Source organism: Anolis carolinensis, chromosome 3 (assembly GCF_035594765.1).
Source record: "Anolis carolinensis isolate JA03-04 chromosome 3, rAnoCar3.1.pri, whole genome shotgun sequence".
NCBI lineage: Eukaryota > Metazoa > Chordata > Lepidosauria > Squamata > Dactyloidae > Anolis > Anolis carolinensis.
Window position 1 is genome coordinate 167,041,132 of NC_085843.1, and position 21,568 is coordinate 167,062,699.

At 40.6% G+C, this 21,568-nt stretch overlaps 1 protein-coding gene across 46 annotated transcripts in view; it reads left to right on the plus strand.

The window, feature by feature from the left end:
• Positions 1–21,568, plus strand: part of ank3 (ankyrin 3) — a 586,147-nt gene that overhangs the window by 550,810 nt on the left and 13,769 nt on the right. For 24 of the 46 annotated variants that reach the window (XM_062977313.1, XM_062977317.1, XM_062977314.1 and 21 more), the window contains 5 exons: positions 1,559–8,011; positions 10,017–10,091; positions 11,716–11,847; positions 16,314–16,457; positions 20,727–21,387. In XM_062977313.1, the coding sequence (XP_062833383.1) occupies positions 1,559–8,011; positions 10,017–10,091; positions 11,716–11,847; positions 16,314–16,457; positions 20,727–21,387 (7,465 nt within the window). Of the gene's footprint in view, positions 1–1,558; positions 9,320–10,016; positions 10,092–11,715; positions 11,848–16,313; positions 16,458–20,726; positions 21,388–21,568 lie in introns of all 46 variants that reach the window. The other 22 variants (XM_062977342.1, XM_062977340.1, XM_062977341.1 and 19 more) reach the window with 6 other exon arrangements.

Genomic DNA, 21,568 nt, shown 5'->3' on the forward strand with positions numbered 1-21,568 from the left:
GCATTTTTGCCCCTCCCACAAAAAAACGGGCTGTCGGATCTTTTCCGTGATCATGTATACACTTTGGTTGTTGCTGTCTCCACTCTCGCAGCTATGAGTTCTACAGCTACCATTGCTGTGGTCATCATTGTTCCTCCTTTGTGGATTGGAGTGACCAGCTGGTTAGTAAGCAAGCAAGGGTGCAAGCAAATGACAATTCTCCTCCAACTCCTCAATGGGGGAAAATTTCCATAGGTAGTGTAGTGGAGGTGGCAATATGTTTGACTGTCACCTCAAGTGGCAAAAGAGTTGGAATATCCCTGATGTAAAAAAGAACAAAAATAAAGTACATAGTAATGAATAACAGTCAACATTCATGGTTATAAACACAAGTGTTAAGTAATTACACTTCTTTTAAAAGATCCAAGCTTGTACTCTTCACGACCCACTCGCCTGTCTTTGAATTGCTATGAAAACTGTCCTTAAAAGGTACCCAGAAATTTCTTCCAGTAGAAAAAGTGTGCTCTTCTTTTAAAATGCCTCATGTGGAAAAATCGAACTTTTATGTATTTTGCATAAATGCACTGTACATAGTGTTCTATTCCATGTGCTTGTTTTGACATGATAAACTGCATGAGTGAATTTTTGGTTGCTTTGCCTGCTCACGTTTTTTCATCAACTGTTCTCCCCATTTTTTGTGTATGACAAATGCTTATTAAAGCCATTTCATGTGAAGCTTTTTTCTTTTAAGTTTGACCAAGTAAAAGGGATACCGCATGAAAAAAAACCCCAACAAATGCAAAATTCGAAGTGTTTCTTTTCATTCTTCAGTTAGAAAAGTTCTTGCTCTTATTGGCTTTGTGAGCGTGAAGCATATACGAAATGTGCATGGGAGAGAGAGAGATTTGACTTTATTCCCGTTGCTTCACAATTTGCACATCAATTGCCTGTCACTTTAAAGGTATTTTGGGTTCTGCATGAAATAGTTCGGAGTGGTTTTCAAAGCAGACTTTAGCTACTCAATGTCATTTGCACAAGTTTATACTGTTTTGTATTAACTGGACTGCTATACAATTATACACTGTATTAATGAAACTGCTCAAGATATAATTACAGAAATTTCCCAGAGGACAATTTTGGTATTTGCACAAAGCAAAGGCATACTGATAACAGGCAAACTCGAGATGAGATATTTCATAATTCAAATTTAGCACATCAGAAAGTCAATAGGAAGTAAGAGAAGATTTTTTTGTTGTGGCTATTACTTTGGACCATTATGGACTCCTCCTTAGTGTTTTCTGTTTTTTTCCCCATTGTTTGCAAACTTGGTTGCCTTGTGCTTTTTTGTTTCCCATTTCATGTTGTTTTTATGTTCATCCATAATTATGTGGCTCATTCCTATTTTCCCTTCCTGTTTAGCTGTTAATTTTACCTACGTCATTATAATTCATACAAACAGTTGTATTTGCTTTTTTTGTAATATTACAGCATTTACTGACCAATTTTCTTCTCTGGTCTCTCTGTTTTTCAACTGTTTTTGTTAATTTTTACGTTATACTTTTTGGTTTAACAATTTAAGAAACAGTTGAACGAAGTGCAGGAGCAACAAGATCCCTACCTGCTACCTATTCATACAAGCCATTCTTTTCAGCAAGACCCTATCAGTCATGGACAACAGCACCAATCACTGTGCCTGGGCAAAACAAATCAGGCTTCACTTCTCTATCAAGCTCGTCCTCTAACACTCCAACAGCATCCCCGTTAAAATCAATATGGTCGGGTTCTTCTGCTTCACCAATCAAATCCACATTAGGAGCCTCCACTACATCTTCAGTTAAATCTGTTAGCGATGTAGCTTCTCCAATTAGATCATTTCGGACAATCTCCTCACCAATAAAAACTGTGGTTTCGAAATCTCCATACAATAGCCAAGTCTCTTCTCGTTCTTTCATCAGAGCTCCTGCAGTCACAGAAGCCACTAGTTTGAAAGGGCTGGCATCTGCTTCCACATTCCCCTCTCGGACATCTCCCGTGACTACAGCTGGGTCTCTTTTGGAGAGATCATCCATTACCATGACGCCGCCAGCATCTCCCAAATCGAACATTAACATGTACTCTTCAAGTTTGCCATTTAAATCAATCATCACATCAGCATCACCGCTTTTATCTTCACCTTTAAAGTCAGTGGTGTCTCCTGCTAAGTCGGCAGTTGATGCCGTTTCACCATCTAAAGTCACAATGGCTTCATCTCTCACATCCCCTGCGAAACACACAATTGGGCATACAGAGGTAGCAATGGTTAACGGATCCATGTCACCTTTGAAATATCCGTCCCCTGCCAGTTTAATCAATGGATCCAAAGCCACTGCCACATTTCAAGACAAGATTACTTCAGCAGCCAGTTCTGCAAGTTGTGCTGTTAATGCAGCCACTGATGCCGTTGAGAAAATACTTCCAGCCACTTCTGCAATGCCATTTTCTCCACTCAGGTCACACGTGTCTTCAACTCCATCAGCCTTTCAGTCAATAAGAACTCCTTCTGCAGGTGTACTGTATACATCTCTTGGGTCAATATCAGCAACTACCTCGTCAGTAACCTCATCAACAATCACAGTGCCAGTATATTCTGTAGTCAATGTTTTGTCTGAACCAGCACTAAAGAAGCTCCCAGAATCATCTTCCCTTACAAAATCGGCAGCTGCGTTGCTCTCGCCTATTAAAACATTGACTACAGAGACACGCACACAGCCTCACTTTACCCGAACCTCATCTTCTATAAAATCATCCTTGTTTTTAGCACCCTCTGCTCTTAGGTTGTCCACACCATCTTCTTTATCTTCTAGTCAGGAGATATTAAAAGATGTGACTGACATGAAAGAGGACCTAATAAGAATGAAAGCAGTATTGCAGACAGATGTAATCGAGGACAAGGCATTCCAGCCAGAACTAACAAAAGATGATAGAATAGGTGAAGAAGAACCTTTAGAAATTGTTCAGAAAGTAAAAGAGGGCCTAGTGAAAGTTAGTGAGATACTGACACAAGGTGTGTATTTAGACAAAGAATCAACCAAGCTATCCAAAGGTGATGAAGGACACTCCTCTGAGGATGAATGGGTAGAGTTCAGTGCAGATGAGATTGATGAAGCAAGAAGGCAAGGCATGACATGTCCTCCTATATGTATTCCTGAAAAGATGCAGATTAAAGCAAAGGCTGTATCTGAAAAGGATTATAACTTGACTAAAGTCATTGATTATTTAACAAATGATATTGGTAGCAGTTCACTGGCAAGTTTAAAGTACAAATTTGAAGAAGGGAAAAGAGAAGGCGAAGAAAGACAAAAAAGAGTTTTGAAACCAGCCATTGCATTGCAAGAACACAAACTTAAAATGCCTCCAGCCTCTATGAGGCCTTCTACTTCAGAGAAAGAGTTGTGTAAAATCGCAGATTCCTTTTTTGGAACTGATACCATTTTGGAATCTCCAGATGACTTTTCTCAACATGACCAAGACAAAAGTCCTTTATCTGACAGTGGCTTTGAAACAAGAAGTGAGAAAACTCCTTCAGCCCCACAAAGTGCAGAAAGTACAGGGCCCAAACCACTTTTTCATGATGTACCAATCCCCCCTGTCATTACAGAGACAAGAACTGAAGTGGTTCATGTTATTCGTAGCTACGAACCTTCACCAGAAGAGGTTCCTGAACCACAAACAGAAGAGCCGCCATCTCCCAGAACAGCACCCACTTTTATGGAGCTGGAAGTCCGGCCAAATGGTGGATCTATCAAAGATAAAGTGAAAGCATTTCAAATGAAAGCCAGCAGTGATGACGATGAGCACAAGAGTGTTCTTGGTAAAGGTGTCCGGGTGAAAGAAGAAACTCATATAACTACTACAACCAGAATGGTTTATCACAAGCCTCCATGCACTGAGAGTTCTTCAGAAAGAATTGAAGAAACAATGTCTGTTCGTGATATAATGAAAGCTTTTCAGTCAGGACGTGATCCTTCCAAAGAGTTGGCAGGTCTGTTTGAACATAAGTCTACGGTAACACCAGATGCTAGCAAGTCTACTGAAATTTCACCGCAACGTACAGAAAAGGACAGCAAAATGAAACCCAAACTGGAGCGTATAATAGAGGTCCATATTGAAAAAGGTAATGAGGCTGAACCTACTGAAGTCATTATTAGAGAAACAAAAAAGCGTCCCGAGAAAGAAATGTATGTTTATCAAAAAGACTTGCCTCGTGGTGATTTGGAAAAACATGAGGCCTTTCCTTGTTCAGATGAACAAGGTCAGCAAGAAGAAGAAGAACTTACAGGAGAAGAGTCACTGCCTTCTTTTCTGGAGTCTAGAGTAAACACTCCTGTGTCTCAGGAAGAAGACAGTCGCCCTAATTCTGCCCAACTTATGTCTGATGACTCGTACAAAACACTGAAGCTATTGAGTCAACATTCAGTAGAGTACCATGATGATGAGTTATCAGAACTAAGAGGGGAGTCCTACAGGTTTGCTGAGAAAATGCTTCTCTCAGAAAAGTTAGATGTGACTCCTCAGTATCACTCTGATACTCCTCAGTATCACTCCGATACTGAGGAGTCAGTTACTGATCATATCCTACCCCATAGCTCAGACTCACAGAGGCCTGATAAACGATGCAGAGAAAAAATAGCCACAATTCCCCCAAAAGAAATCCTCACCAAAATCTCTAAAGATATATCAGAAAATGGTGTAGGCAAAACATCTAAGGATGACCATTATGATAAAGTGACAGTTTTACATTATACCGGAGATGTTAGTAGTCCAAAACATGCAATGTGGATGCACTTTACTGAGAACAGGTTAGATAGAGGTAGAGAAAAGTTGATGTATGAAGACAGGGTGGACAGGACTGTTAAGGAGGCAGAAGAAAAGCTGACAGAAGTATCACAGTTCTTCCGGGACAAAACAGAAAAATTGAATGTTGAACTGCAATCACCTGAGAAAAAGCAACAGAAAGGACATGGGAAAGAAGCTCAGTCGGGCCACAGATCAACTGCCAGCAGCCCTGAAAAGGGGACAGTTTCTGACTTTCACCGTTCGAAGGATGATTGGACTAGAGAAGGACTCTATGGCCGTGATGGAAAGGGCTTCCCAAAAACTGATGAAAGAAGAGCAGCAAGTTTGCCTAGCAGCCCTGAGAGAAGAGCTCTCATGCAACAGACTGAGGAGTCTAAGCGGTCAACAGAACAAAAAGGAATTGCTCAAAAAGGTAGGACACCTGAAGCTTTGCCAACTGGATTTCAACTGAAGCAATCCAAACTCAGTTCTATTAGGCTGAAGTTTGAACAGAGCATAGGCTCAAAGAATAAGGAGCAGCTTCAAGAAGATAAGAAGCAAGATCCTCAGTCTAAAATCCCAGTGAAGAAATTGCAAGACAGCAAACTCCCAGTCTATCAGTTTTATGCCAGAGAAAAGCATGCAAAAGAGAGAGACCTTACAGATGGGACTTTAACATTACAGAAAGAACCTTCTGCTAGCAAATTAAAAGAAAGCACCCAGTGTAAAGGCAAAGCTGTAGAAGATGCTTCTTCAGATGTAGTCAAACACAGAAGCGAAATCCTAAGTAAAAATGTTCCAGACACTTTTGCAGAGCAGAAGGTGAAAGGTTTGGCATACAGCACAACTTCTGAAACTGCACCAGCCATGGGGCATTGGGATAAGAAAATCTACAGAACATGGGAAAGTCCTGGGACGTCTAATCACAAAACACAGAAAGAAAAGCTTTCCCATGTCCTGGTTCAGGATGCAGTGAAAGAAAATCACCTTGACCATCCTGAGACAGCAGATACAGTCAAAGACAATGAACTTATTGCTGTAAAACAGCATGAGCATAAAACTTCAACAAATGGATCCTGTTCAAAAGAGGTGAAGGAAATGACTGTAAAATCTCCATCCAAAAAGGTCCTTTATAGAGAATATTTTGTCAGAGAAGGGGAATGCCCCAGTGAAACAATGGATAAAACTTTAAAGAAAAAAGAATCATTGACTACATCTCACATTCCAGTCAGAATTTCTGAAGAAAAAAGAATGTTATCAGCTGGTGCTCCTGATGGCATTCAAGAACAGCCCAAAACGGCAGGACATGAACTATCAGCTAAAGTGTCCCATGTCAGTATGGCTAAGGAAAGAGCTGAGAGACATTTTGAATATACAGAACATGATAAAACTAAGTATTCGGATTTTTGTCTGAGTAGCAGCAGACAACATGGTTATTCCAAATTAAGCCCTCCTGTGGAGGATACCGAACTGTCCCCTAGCAAATCACCTGACTCTTTAGAAATGAGCCCAGGAAAGGAATCTCCCTCACGGGACTCTGACCCCATTCATGGTGACAGTTTGGTGAGATCTGCCCCTTTGGCAACAGCTGAGGGAACAAAAGACATAAAAACCCTGCCCGTTTATGTTAGTTTTGTTCAAGTAGGGAGGCAATATGAAAGGGAAGTGCAACAAGGAAGCATCAAAAAAATGGTAAGCCAGGAAAGTAAAACAGTGCAGGAGACCAGGGGGGGCTTTTACACAACTAGGCAGCAGAAGCAACTTCCTTCTCCTCAAGGTAGTCCAGAAGATGACACGTTAGAGCAGGTGTCCTTCATGGATAGCTCTGGGAAAAGCCCCCTAACTCCTGAGACACCTAGCTCAGAAGAAGTGAGTTATGAGTTTACATCTAAAACACCAGATTCACTTATAGCTTATATACCAGGCAAACCCAGTCCTATCCCAGAGGTTTCTGAAGAATCAGAGGAGGAGGCAGAGGCTAGGTCAACCTCTGTAAAACAAATCACCGTAGAGCCACCCAAAATTGACAAAGTCTTGCCCAGTAATCTAGACAGGGATTCTAATAAAAGACACAAGGGAAACAGGGTTGCCTACATTGAATTCCCACCTCCTCCTCCATTAGATGCCGATCAAACAGAATCAGAAAAGCACCGCCACTCCTCTGAGAGTGAGATGGAGATGATAGAAGTCAACCTACAGGATGAACTTGACAAATTTCATTTGGCTGAACCAGTCATAAGAGTGCAGCCACCTTCTCCAGTCCCACCAGGAGAAGATTTCAGTGACTCTAGTGATGATGAATCCCTCTATCAACCCATTCCAATTAAAAGATATATGTTTAAACTGAGTGACATGGAACATGACCAGAAAGAAGCCACCAAGCAGAAATCATCTGAAAAGAAGGAGACAGGGAAATCTAGTGAATTTGATCTTGGCCTTGATTCTCCCCAGAATGATATTGCACAAAATGGGAATAATGACCAGTCTATCACCGAGTGTTCCATAGCGACTACTGCAGAATTCTCCCATGACACAGATGCAACTGAAATAGATTCCCTTGATGGGTATGATCTGCAAGATGAAGATGATGGTCTGACTGAAAGCGATTCCAAACTTGCAGGTCCAGCAGTTGAAATCAAAAAGGATATATGGACTACAGAAGGCATTTTAAAACAGACTGACCGGTGCTTTAGCCAAAGCAAGCTGGAAGTTATTGAGGAGGAGGAAAAAGTCAGCAATGAAGAAAACAAGCCATTATCAAAATGTCCAGCATCTGAAAAAAGTGCCAATAAGACTGAACAAAAGTCGGGTGCACAGTTTTTTACTCTGGAAGGCAGGCATCCTGACAGGACTGTGTTTCCTGACACATATTTCAGTTACAAAGTAGATGAAGAGTTTGCAACCCCTTTTAAGACAGTAGCCACAAAAAGCCTAGATTTTGACCCTTGGCCCAATAATCGTGGTGACGATGAAGTTTTTGAGTCGAAATCCAAAGAGGATGAGTCTAAGCCTTTTGGCCTTGCTGTAGAAGACAGATCTCAAGCAACAACCCCTGACACAACACCAGCCCGAACGCCAACTGATGAAAGTACACCTACTAGTGAGCCCAACCCCTTCCCATTTCACGAAGGGAAGATGTTTGAGATGACTCGCAGTGGCGCAATTGACATGAGCAAGAGGGATTTTGTTGAAGAAAGACTCCAATTTTTTCAGATTGGTGAGCATACTTCTGAAGGGAAGTCAGGGGACAAGGGGGAAGGGGATAAAAATAAAGTCACTGCCATCACACAACCACAGTCAGGGGACAAAACTGTAGAACAAAACATAGAGAGAGAAGTAGAAATACCAGCAGTTGAACATAAGCTCATCATCCAGGCCAATGGAGATTGTCTGGAAGCAACATCGGGTAGTAACTCACCGGAGAAATCATCAGCCACTGTTAATGCTTCTAAAGTTGATCCCAAATTGCGTGCACCTATTAAAATGGGAATTTCTGCTTCCACCATGACACTGAAGAAAGATGCCTCTGGAGAAGTGACAGATAAGCTAGAGGCTGTGACACCAGGTGCTCAGGGGTTAGAATGTGAAACCATAGAGGAGGTTGCAAGTACAGCTATAGTTAGCCAGCCGAGTGTTAGGGAAACAGAAAAGCATGATTTCCAAAAAGATAATTTTAATAACAACAACAATTTGGATCCATCCGCCATACCTACCAGTAGTGTAACTTGTAAAAAAGTACTAAATGAAGATTTTGAGGCAAAGTGTCCCACACAGAAAGCTAACCCAATGAAAAACACTTCAGGAAATGGTAAAGGCACAGCATATGAACACTGTAAGCAAAAAATACATGGAGAACAGAAGCCATCAGAGGCTGTAGGTAATAGAGTAAGATCAAAACTTCCCATAAAGGCTACCTCAACAAAAGAAGCCATTTCACTTAGAAGTAGCCAACCCCACAAAGTGAGTAGAGTCAGACAAGATAGTAAAGTCGAGAAAAGAAAACAAAACAGCTCATCTCCACATGTAGAAGTAAGGTCAAAGATTCCTGTAAAAAATACACAAAGGCAAAATTTAGCCATAGTTAGAAAAACCTCAGCAGCTCAAAACCAAGAGCAGCTAGAGAGAAGCAAAGGCAAACCACTTCCTTCTAAATTACCATTAAAGGTAAGATCTACCACCATATCAAACACAGCGACAGCAACAGTTAAAGTAAAGCAAAGTCAGCTTAGGGAGGTATGTAAACATTCTATTGAATACTTTAAGGGAATTAGTGGTGAGGCTTTAAAGCTGGTGGACCGCCTGTCGGATGAAGATAAAAAGATGCAGACAGAGGTGTCTGATGATGATGACGATGAAGAAGAAGACAGTACGTCAAGAAACACATCCTTGTCTGAAGCCACTCAAGTTTTCCAGCCTTCCATTACAACGAAGCCTGCTAGAGATATGAAAACAGAGGCAGCATCTTTAAAATCAAAGAGTGAAAAATCCGACAGTGAGAGGAGGAGGAGGAGTAAGAGAAGGACTGGTGAGAATGGAGGGAGTCAGGTTTCTCGAGCTCTCGGGGCTCACCTCGTGGAGATCAAGCCTAGTTTGTAAAATTTTCAACTTGTTGATCCTAGTGCATGAACTGTTGTGATTGCCTGTGAAGTGACTTACCGTAGTTCTCATTATGTCATTGTCATCTGTATGTGCTGTCTTTTATACCTTCTTTCTTCCTTTTAAATGAAGGCTTAAATGAAAGTAGACAAACAGCTAGCACAGCATGCCAAAGACATTCATGTAGTAATTTGGTGTTAGGAGATTTTACTTTGACAAGCAAAAATTTCATGTTGTCAAAATAAACAAACTTTTTTTTCTTTTAAATACTGACGGATTCTTTTACATCTTCTATCCATCAGTAGTTAAACCACTGTTGAGAAATTTAGTACATTGATTGTCAGCATGTTTGGTTTCATTTACACAACATCATGTAGTTTGACACGTGGCCTTACAAAAGTGAAAATTTTCAAATTTTTGATAATATAGCTATCAGAATATATCTATCAAAATATATATCTATAAATATTTAAATATAGATATTTTGTAGGATTTTGAGGGCACTCAGTCATTTTTGGTAATTGATCGGAGCACTAGCTAACATACCACAGTGTATTAAAATACTGTTAGTCAGTGATGTAAATTCTTTCACAACCTCCTTTTAATTAAGAAATTATAAACCACAGGTCCACAGAGTCCATGTGAGCGGACAGATATAAGGATGGCAATAGTGGCTGATCACCTGGGACTTAGCTGGACAGGTATGATTTTATGATGTGATGTCAATTTATTTTATTTATTTATTTACAGTATTTATATTCCGCCCTTCTCACCCCGAAGGGGACTCAGAGCGGATTACAATGAACACATATATGGCAAACATTCAATGCCAACAGACAAACAACATATATAGACAGACACAGAGGCATTTAACATTTTTTTTCCCAGCTTCACGATTCCGGCCACAGGAGGAGCTGTTGCTTCACTGTGCACTAGTGGCTGTACTTCCTCATTCCTTTCCTCGTGTTTTGCTGGCAGTTTTTATGATGTTGTAAATTAGTTAAATTAGCCTCCCGCATAAAGCGTACCTAAATTTCCCTACTTGACAGATGCAACTGTCTTTCAGGGCTGCATAGGTCAACAGCAAGCCAGGCTATTTTATGGTCGGGGGCTTAACCCAACCCGGGCTTCAAACTCATGACCTCTCAGTCAGTAGTGATTTATTGCAGCTGGTTACTAGCCAGCTGCGCCACAGCTATGTCAACATAGAAACCTTTGAACTTTAGGTCACTGCATGTATATGGGTAAAGTTTACCATCTTTCATATGGCAACTGCTTTTCTAACAATACAGTATAATGATTTGGAGACAAAGTTCTCTAGTTTGGGTGAAGACTGGACTAAATGTGAGCAGAAAACTGGTCTGTTAACACATGGGAGGGGTTTTAATTTTTACCCATCAGCTGGAATTGCCTACCACAAACCTTAGACTCCTCCATAGTCTGTCTTCATCCTTTGGAGTAAGTGGAAAAGGGACAGAGAAGGAAAATTTACAGACAGTGCATGATTCATTCATGAAACATTCACTATAAAAGTTTGAAATGAAGCTAATGAGTTTCTATATCAGATAGTCATCAGTAACTGGCTACTGTGAGGTCATCAGTAACTGTGAGGTCATCAGTAACTGGCTACTGGTGCTAAACAGTAGATAAGTGAATTCTATGGAGAAATATATTGGGATCCATTGTGGTGTAGTTATTTGAGTGTTGGACTAGATTCAAGGTCACTAGGATTCAGATCTGTGTTCTGATACAGATACCCATTGGGTGACCTTCAGCAAGTTATATTCTCCCAGACTTTGAGGAAGGCAATGGCAAACCTCTTAATAACCCTTTCCAATAAACCCCTAAGATGAAGCCACCATACTTTGAAATGGTATGGTAGAAGCTCCTTCCTTGGAGACTTTTAAACAGATGCTGGATGGCCATCTCATGGGGGTAATTTGATGTTGCTTTTCCTGCATGGCAGGGGGTTGGACTGAATGGCCCATGTGGTCTCTTCCAACTCTATGATTCTATTATTCTAAGTTTACTTGAAGACACAGAAGAACACCAATGTGTAATATTGACCAAGGAAAGGTACACCCCAAAGGTCTGCAAATTGGGGTGCTAAACTCTTAAATGTCAAAATAGAGCAACTTCTGCTCTTTCTCAAAGCATTCTGTCACGAGGGCTGTGTACAGAATATTAGACTGAAGCGGGTTAGATAACTTTCTTATCCAAACATCTCTTCTGTATAAGTTTTATGTGCTTATATATGAAAGCTACTAATTATTCAAAATAAGACTTTTGTTTCTCTCTCCCTCCCCATTTTTTTCCACATCGCAGAACTTGCAAGAGAGCTGAATTTCTCTGTTGATGAAATTAATCAAATCAGAGTGGAGAACCCAAACTCTTTGATTGCTCAGAGCTTCATGTTATTAAAGAAATGGGTTATCAGAGATGGGAAAAATGCTACAAGTAAGTTTAGCATTAAGGATTATTTAGAAACAAGTTTGGGGACCCGGCGATGCCTGGCTCATTTGAGAATGGTATTATTTGTCTTTTAATGTTATGTATTCTGTTTGGATTGGGTGAACTACAATTCCCAGAATCGTGGCTGAATCCTCCTGAAACCCTGCCAGTATTATAAGTTGGTCATTTTGGGGGTGTGTACCAGGTGTTGTACAGTACTCTGTGGATGGGGGTGAACTACTGCAATTTCCAGATTCCCAGGGCAATTGCCCCGAAATATCTATCAGTATCCACAGCAGGCAATATTCAGTTTGTGTGCCAAGTTTGGTCTAGATTTGTCATTGGCTGGGTTCAGTGGTCTTTGGATGGAGGTGAACTACAACTCTCAAAATCAAGGCCCCTTCCCAGAAATACCTGCAGTGTGTTCAGTAGGTCATGAGGCTTCTCTGTGTGTAGTGTGGTCCTTGTGCATTGTTGGTGGGGGTCAGTGTTTATCTGACTGCAGGTGAACTATAACTCCCTTTTCCTAAATTTGTCCAATATGTTGTATTGGTTATGGGGACTCTGTGTGCCAAGTGTGATGCTCATTCATTGCAGGTGAAAATCCCAGTACCTACTACTCCTCAACTTCCAGTCCAGTTCCCCCCCAAACCCACCAGTAGTCAAATGTGGGCATATCGGGTCTGCATGGCAAGTTTGGCCAAGAGCCATCATTGTTTGGGTTAATAGCATTCTGTGTGTAGGTGAACTACAAGTCCTCTATATTCCCCAGTAGGAGTGACAGTGCTCTGACTTGATGCAGGGTGAACTACAACTTCCACCATGTGGAGTTAATCTGTAAAGTTCTCCAGTAAGTTTAGTAGTCGCTCAGTTCTGCTCTGTTTGTTATGCAGAGAGATTGGAAAGGGAAGAGCAGTGGGCGGGGCCATGCAAATTCCACAGCAATGGAGAACCCTGGGATGCCTGCCTGTGGTAGAAGAAAAAGCAAAATCTAGGGTGAAATGGGCCCCCAACGAAAGCATTCCTTGAGTGGTGGGCTGTAGTGTTTGGGAAGGACATTGTCAGGGGCTGGGCTGCATGTTCATGGCGCTTGCTGTAACCGCAATGTCAGTGGAAAAGAGTGACTTGCTAGATTTTTAACGCTGGGAGCTATAGCCTGTTTGTGGAGGCCAGAGGCTGTCTGTGTGAGCAGGCATCCGTGCCACATACACACATACAGGTTTTCGCTTTTATTATGGATTTAGAATATAGATTAGATTAGATATGTATGTCTATAGCAGGCAGCATGGTGTAGTAGTTTGTGCACTGGACTTCAAATTGAGAGACCAGGGGTCAAATATCCACTTGGCCATAAGAACCATAGGGGAAGATTGAGCAAATCATACCTTCTCAGCTTCAGAGGAAGATAATGACCACCTTCAGAACAAATCTTGCCAAGAAAACCCTTTGATAGATTTGCCTTAGGGTCACCATAGGTCAGAAACAAGTTGAAGGACACAGCAACAACAGCATATGTCTATACTTCGTGAAGTTCTTGTATGGCACAGCTCAATCTAAATAATCTGCAGCCTCAAGTGATAATTTATTGGTGTGAATGAAACTATCATAGAATAGGGACTATAGATTGAAATCACATAGGCCGTGTTGTAACCTCAAGCACAAATAATCTTGTAAATAATTTTATTTGAAGTCAAAAAAGCACCAAAAAAAGAATGTTTGCACAGATTCCAAGTTTTGATATTTTTAAAAAAGAACTACTAATACTACCCTACTTCTAAAAGCCCACTGCAGGTAACAAAATGTAAATTCACACATGAAACAAACAAGGACAGACACCTACACAGAAAGATCAATACAGTGTTCCCTCCCTACTTCGCGGTTCACTTTTCGCGGATTTGCTGTTTTGCGGTTTTTCAATATACTCTAAAAGACTATTATAAATAATAAAAAATTACAATTTACAGCCTAAAGAAGGGAGGAAGGAGAAGCCGAAGGGAGAGAAAAGGAGCCCAAGTGGTAGCAGGAGGAGGAGGTGATTTATCAACACATGATTGGTTGATAAAGACTTAAAATAGTGTATAACTACTAAAATAATGTATGAATATTAAAATAAATATAGTGCCCCTACTTCGCGGATTTTCACTTATTGCGGGTGGTCCTGGAACATAACCCCAGCAATAAGTGAGGGAACACGGTATTAATAAACAAACAAAAACTAGTCTATGACATCTCATTCACTGTATGCTGATTTTTCTCTCTCTTTAATCTATTTCCTCTAGATACCATTATATAAACACCTTTCTACTTTTAATAGTATTCTACTAATTCCTAAATCCTACAATAAACAAATGCCTCCCACCTTCATTATCATAAGTAGTGAGTTAGAAAGTCCCAATCTTACTTGTAGTTGGACAGATATTTCTCCTTCGTCAGCCTAGTTGATTTGTCCATCTCAACAGATTCACAGATCTTCATCAGTTGTCATTGTCTTGTCATGTATACCATCTTGGTTTTCTCTTTCCTTCTGTATGCCAATCTTGCTCTCAAATTTCTTCCTCAATCAAATCACTAATTTCCCATCTTACAGAATTCAACTCCACATGTTTATAAACTAAGTTTTCTCTGACTAACCCCAAGAAAATCCAATTGATTAGTCTTGTTTCCATTATTATTATTATTATTATCATGATTATTATTATCATGTCAGAAGCGACTTGAGAAACTGCAAGTCGCTTCTGGTGTGGGAGAATTGGCCGTCTGCGTCAGGGGATGCCTGGATGTTCTGATGTTTTTATCATCCTTGTGGGAGGCTTCTCTCATGTCCCCGCATGGAGCTGGAGCTGATAGAGGGAGCTCATCCGTGTTCTCCCCGGGTGGGATTCAAACCTGGCAGCTTTCAGATCAGCAACCCAACCTACAAGTCACAAGGCTTCAATCCACTATGCCACCGGGGGCTCCATATTATTAAGATTTTTGTATTGAACTTCCATAAAATCAGCACAGACTTCAGACCTCTTGAAACTTCCATCTGCGATTTTGGCAGAACTTGTGCACTTATGATTTTCTTCTGTTCCTTAACATTTGGGAGTGTAGTTACTTCCACAATTTTCTCCTTATTTCTTAAATTTCTGTTTGGTTTTTTGTAGTTTAATAAACTTTTTCCTTGCTTTTATGATAGAACCAATTAGGAAATGACATTTATAACCCAGGAAGAAAAATTGTGTTACATAGTGTTGTCATTAAGGAATAAGTGATCAGATTATATTTGACTATAGGATATAGGATCTTATTACTTCCACCCCGCAATGTGGTACTCGTTTTGCCAATTTTACATAATTTTGAATGTTGGAGCTCCATGCGTGTTTATGAACCCTTTGTGTGTGCACATATACCTACATTTTACTGCTTATGAAAAAAAAATATTGGAGCCATAGGATGGCAAATTGTTGTGTTTGTTTTTTTAATGATAAAGCTGAGGTAGTAGCTATACAGTTCATTTTAATGCAGAAAAAAACTTTATCATGCCCATGTAATCTTCTAATCTAGTCAAGTCCCTGCCTTTGTTTTTTAAGCTCCTCTCATGATTTAATATTTCAAGATTGCAAACTTGCAATGTATTGTCACTGTTAATATAAGAACCTTGGATTCAAACAATGCAATTGCACAATAGAAAGAGTGTAGTAGCTCAGTGCTGTGGAATCATGGCAGTTGTAGGGACACGTTTTGCGTGGGATTAGGTGTTTGCATTTTAATTGTATTTATTGTATTTTAACTGTATTTTAAACACAACATGCACAATATTGTATAATTTCTTGTTGTTGCTGTTGTTGTTGTTGTTGTATTAGCTTTGTTTTAAACTGATCAAAGTGTGTGACTGGTAGCTGTCTTGAGTCTCCTTGGGGAGAAAGGCGGGATATAAATAAAGTAAACAACAACAATAATAAATACAAAGTCTTTAGCCTTCTCTGCCTGTGGAAAAACCGGATACATGGAGCCTGTTTCAAAAAAGAAGAACTGTCCTTCTGGGCTTTGCTTTGGTGGATTTATATTAAGACAGTATGAATGTAGGAGTCTGCCTTGAACTATATCAGAACATTGATCCAACTAGGGTAGGATTGTTGACATTGACCATCATCAGCTGTCTCTTTGAAATAGAGTCTTTTACCATTTCTTTTTCTGTGGAGATGCTGGGGGTTGAATGTGGATTTTTCTGCATGGGTTTTGCTTCTGAACCCCAGTCTTCCACAGAGTTGTCCCATAGATGTAGGGCAACTGCTGAGAATTCATTCCTGGAATGCTCAGGATTTATTAAAGTTCAATCATTATTCACTGTTCACTGAAATCTTTTATACCCTGAAACACTTTTACACTCTGAAACACATTGAGAGTTTTGACAAAATATGCTACACTACTGATAAAATAAATACGATGTTCGCTGAGGACCTATTTTTAATATATATTGTTCTCCACAGCTGATGCCTTAACTTCTGTATTGACAAAAATCAATCGGATCGACATTGTCACCTTGTTGGAAGGACCAATATTTGATTATGGAAACATTACAGGCACCAGGAGCTTTGCGGACGAAAATAATGTTTTCCATGATCCTGTTGATGGTAAACCGAACTTGTTTCATTTTGATTATTTGTTTCTTCCAAGTGAGTGACTGGAGGAGATCTTTTTTATGTTAAAACATAGTATAAAATAAAATAAAAATGTATTTTTGCTTTTCAGTGGTAAAGCTAGTTACTCTTGAAATGACCTATAAATAAAGCTATGTTTATCTTCTATATATATAAAAATGTTCTGACCATTTCTGCCTTAAAGTAAACACCCAAAACCCACGAAACATGGCCACAAAAAAAATGGTCATTCCCGCTGTGTTTAGACATCAAAAACAAAATTCAGACTGGAAGTCACTCAAAAAACCCTCAAAAACGAATACTACACTGTGCGCATGCGCGGAGGAGCCGCCCCCGCCCAACTAAAAAAAACCGGAGGCTGAGACAGCTGCGCGTGAGGCCAAACCGAAGTTTAGTCACCCTTTCCCAGGAAGGCACAAAGAGGGCACCAAATCAGGAGAAAATGTCAAGCGAGCCTTCTTCTTTCCCTCAGAAAGAGATGAAAGGAGAGGCAGGAAGGAAGGCGCTGCAGCCTTCTCCCCCCCCCCCCCGGCCAAACGGTCAGGAAAATGGAGCACTGCCTCCCCCAACTCAAATAGGTAAACAGGGATCCGGACATGGGTGTTTTGGAATGGCTGTGGGTCGCTTTGGGTGAGGAAAACGAGGAGGGAGTGGCTGCCATTGTACTGGGGGGCGGCTTCCTGGGCGTCCCGTTAGCACATGGGTCCGAACCAGCCCTCGAGTAGTGCCAAGGATTGTGTTTATGTCACCCTTCTCTCTGTTTTGGGGCACATAGGGCGCCCCCTAAGTCGCCCTACATGCTGGAGGGGAGTTGTAATCATAGGCCCTTCCCACAGATCCGTATATAATCTGCATTAAACTGGGTTATATGCCAGTGTGGACTCAGACAACCCAGCTTGGACATTGTGGCCTATCAGCCTTGATATTCTGGGTTGAATGGCTATGTGGAAGGGCTCTTATTGTGCTTTTGAACTGGGTAATATGGCAGTGTGGACTCAAGACAACCCAGCTCAGATATTGTGGACTATCAGCCTTATATTCAGGGTAGTATGGCTATGTGGAAGGACACTTAATGTGCCATTAAACAGGGTTATAGGGCAGTGTGTACCAAGACAACCCAGCTCAAATATTGCGGACTATGACCCTTGATATTCAGGGCTGTATGGCTGTGTGGAAGGGCCCTTAATGTGCCTTTGAACTGGATTATATAGCAGTGGGGACTCAAGGCCCTTCCACACGGCTATATTACCCATTTATAATCTTATATTATCTGCTTTCAACTGGATTATCTTGAGTCCACACTGCCATATAATCCACTCCAGTGTGCATTTTATACAGCTGTGTATAAGGAGCCTCATATAATCCAGTTCTAACAAGATAATATGAGATTATAAATATACAGTAGAGTCTCACTTATCCAACATAAACACCCCGGCAGAATGTTGGATCAGCGAATATGTTGGATAATAAGAAGGGATTGGAGCCCCGGTGGCGAAGTGCGTTAAAGCACTGAGCTGGAGACCGAAAGGTCCCAGGTTCAAACCCCGGGAGCAGCCGCTGTTAGCTCCAGCTCCTGCCAACCTAGCAGTCCGAAAACATGCCAATGTGAGTAGATCAATAGGTACCGCTCCAGCGGGAAGGTAACGGCGCTCCATGCAGTCATGCCAGCCACATGACCTTGGAGGTGTCTACGGACAACGCCGGCTCTTTGGCTTAGAAATGGAGATGAGCACCAACCCCCAGAGTCAGACATGATTGGACTTAACGTCAGGGGAAAGCTTTACCTTTACCTTAAGAAGGGATTAAGGACAAGTCTAAACCAGGACAGTAAATAAAAAGCAACATTTGGAAAGCAAGGAAAGTGGGAATTCCAGAAAGGAAACAATCAGGGCCAGCTAACACTTCCCAACAAAGGATTCTCCCAAGCCGGAAGAATCCTCGCTTCCACTATTACAACAGTCTTACTTACTCTGGAAAAATAATACAAAACAATATCATGTATAACATCAGGACAAATAAAGGGGAACCAACTGAAAGCAAAGGGAATTCCACAAATACAACAATCAGGGCCAGCTAAAACCTCCATACAAAGCATTCCCCCAGGGAGGAAGCAGCCAGGCTTTGAAGCTGCAAGGCCATTACATGCTAATCAAGGTGACTAATAACAGCATGCATACCTGCTGCACCGAGAGTATTCATTGTATTCCAGCTCACCAAACTAGGATTCCCTTAGGAAGAAAACGGCCAGGCTTTGAGGCTGCAAGGCTATTCACTGCTATTCCACTTAAGCCACAGCAACGCGTGGCCGGGCACAGCTAGTAATTGTTATAAAATTATTTTTCACTTTTAAGCTCTGTTGATAGATTGCTTTCCAAATATTTCAGGCGTCTTTTTATAAGATGTGCTTTTCTAGATAATTATAATCCTATGTTCTTGTGAATGTTTTCTTATGCTTATTTGTTTAAATACATATCCCTTTTGCTGCCTTCTGCAAGGATTTTCTGGCTGTGTGCAGAGCATATGAGCTTATTCATCCCTCAGCAGTAATATCACCACGCTACAGAAATAAGTTCTGTGAACATTTTAAGAAATTCCTCTTGAAATGTTGCTTGTGCGGTTTGATCATAAGACAAAGTGTCTTTCCTACAAAGAGAATGTGCTTCTCTTTTGTTGCTTTCTGTCCTTCCTCTCCTCTGAACTTTCCTCAAGCTTCTTGTCCTCAACAAGACCAGACTACATTTACCTTTCTCTCAGTTGATTCAGAAAGAACTCATTAGTGTACATTACTCTCTAGATGGCACAACTTAACAAGCTCTTTTTTTCCTTCGCTTTCTCAAGCTGTCCAGATTAATTTTTACATGTGGGAATATAATTAACATGTCATTTCATGTGTTTGTGTGTTCAGTCTAACCACTAGTGCAGAGATGGACAAACTGTGTATTCCTTGTAGCCACTCTATCTATCCAGCCAGTATTATTGGCATTTTAAATGCTTTTCACACAATCTAAACTAACACGGATGCCCAGCTTTTATAACAAAGTTGGCATTACATTGAAGAAATAGTTTCATGGCAATCAAACATTTAGACAATGTAAGTTCATGGACTGCTGGGCAAAGGAAAATTTCTGGAAACATGTCTTAAGAAGCTAACCAGCAGCTCTTTTCTGCCTTTCCAGTATGCCCTTGAAATTTTCTGTGGAGAAATATTTGGTTAACATTTGGTATACCATATTCAATTGCTTTAAGGCTGGTTGTGGCACAAAGGTTTCCAGTTGACCATCCCTGTCCTAGAAGATTTTTGTGCTCTCATGTTCATTGCCTATCTTTTCTTTTCTCTTTTTATTTGATCAGTGTTTCTGATTGTACCCATGTCACCAAGATCGCCTCAGTCTCCAAGATCTCCAAGATCTCCTTACTCACCTGAGTCCTCTCATCTTTATAGTTTTGCTGTTCCCGAAATTTATATCTAGATCCTCCCCACTCTGTAGCTTCTGGTGTACATCCTCCTATTGTTAGATTTTGCTTCTGCTGTGTTTAAGAGTGTGCTACACCTTGATGTCGTCATTGAGATTCATTTCCATTTTTAAAATAACTGCATTCTCAGAGTGCAGTGACTAAATTGAAGTACCTAGGATTATACATCTCATGCCTAATGATACAAGGCAAGTTGGTATATCTTGGGGAAAGCATATATTGTGAAAGCGACTATCAAAATAATCAAGCCCATTTTTTGTGGAAGAGGTTTATTGGAAAACTTGCCTGTCCAGTATAATCTTATTCTTTACTATTTATACATGGTGAATGACTTTAAAATGAACAGAGATGATTTTTTAAAACAAAATTCTAATATTGACATCCAACCAGATAGAACCAATCTATTCAGCAACAATCTATACCAGATTCTGCCATTTGGTATTATCAAAATTTCTCTAGTTACAAAACAAATCATTAAAGTGATTGGAAATCCAGTCATTTTAAAACTTTCAACAATGTGTATAGCAGGACTATTCATTTAAAATAGTAATAAGCAATAGACCTGCTATTCTAGTGGGGATTTTTCAACTACAGATTTGTTGTTTCCTCTAAGGAGATTGCACTCATTGATACATTTCTAAATCAATTACTGTTGTCATCTCATGTATTTGCCATATATTATATTATTAATGAGCCATTCTGCATGCTTCCTTATATGTATCGCTCCATGCTTCATTACAATCAGTCCAATGTACCTGTCTTCCCTAGGTTATCCCATGATTCAAATGGAACTGGAAACTCCCACTGGGTTGCGCTACGTGCCACCCACTCATTCCCATCAAGATGATTTCTGTAGTGATTTCTCTAGTATAGAGTCACCCCTTAGAACTCCCAGTAGACTGAGTGACGTGTTAGTAACTTCACAGGGCTACGTAGATGATACAGCAAAAGGACCTCCAGTGGTGATTGAAGAAGACACTTCACTGGAAGACGGCAAACAGCAATTCTCAGTGCCTAGAAAAAGAATATCTAAAGATCCAGGCCAGATCCAAGTGGAGGAAATGGACCTGACTGATTACCCTCAATATCTCGGCAGCTATGCTGGGATTCCAAAACAAATGCAGTGCGAAGAAACTAGTCCGACCCTAGTGAGAACTGAACAGCATGAGAGAGAAAAGTCTGGTACTGATGAGGAGATGACGGAAGAAAAACTTAAATCTCTGTTTGAAGATATTCACCTTGATGAAATAGTTGAGTCTGAGGAGATGACGGAAGAAAAGATCTTGTCTATTCTTAAGTATGTGAAGCAGGCAGAACAGGAACTATCTTCAATTACAGGTTGGCAGAGTGAAGCCTCCAGTGTCAACGTGGAACCGCCGACACCAGGACGCAGAAAAAGTGGGGATTTGCTGGATCAGCTAGATGAAAGGTATGGAAGCGGTTAAGCAAGTCTGTTTCAGTTTCAAAATAACCACATCTCAAAATCTCAAATCTCAAAATAATTGCAATGTTCTTCAGTTCGTATATAGTCTCCACCACCCCTCCAACTGCCGCTTAAGGTTTCTAAACGTTGTTTATATAAATAAACAACAGTCACAGTAATATTTCTC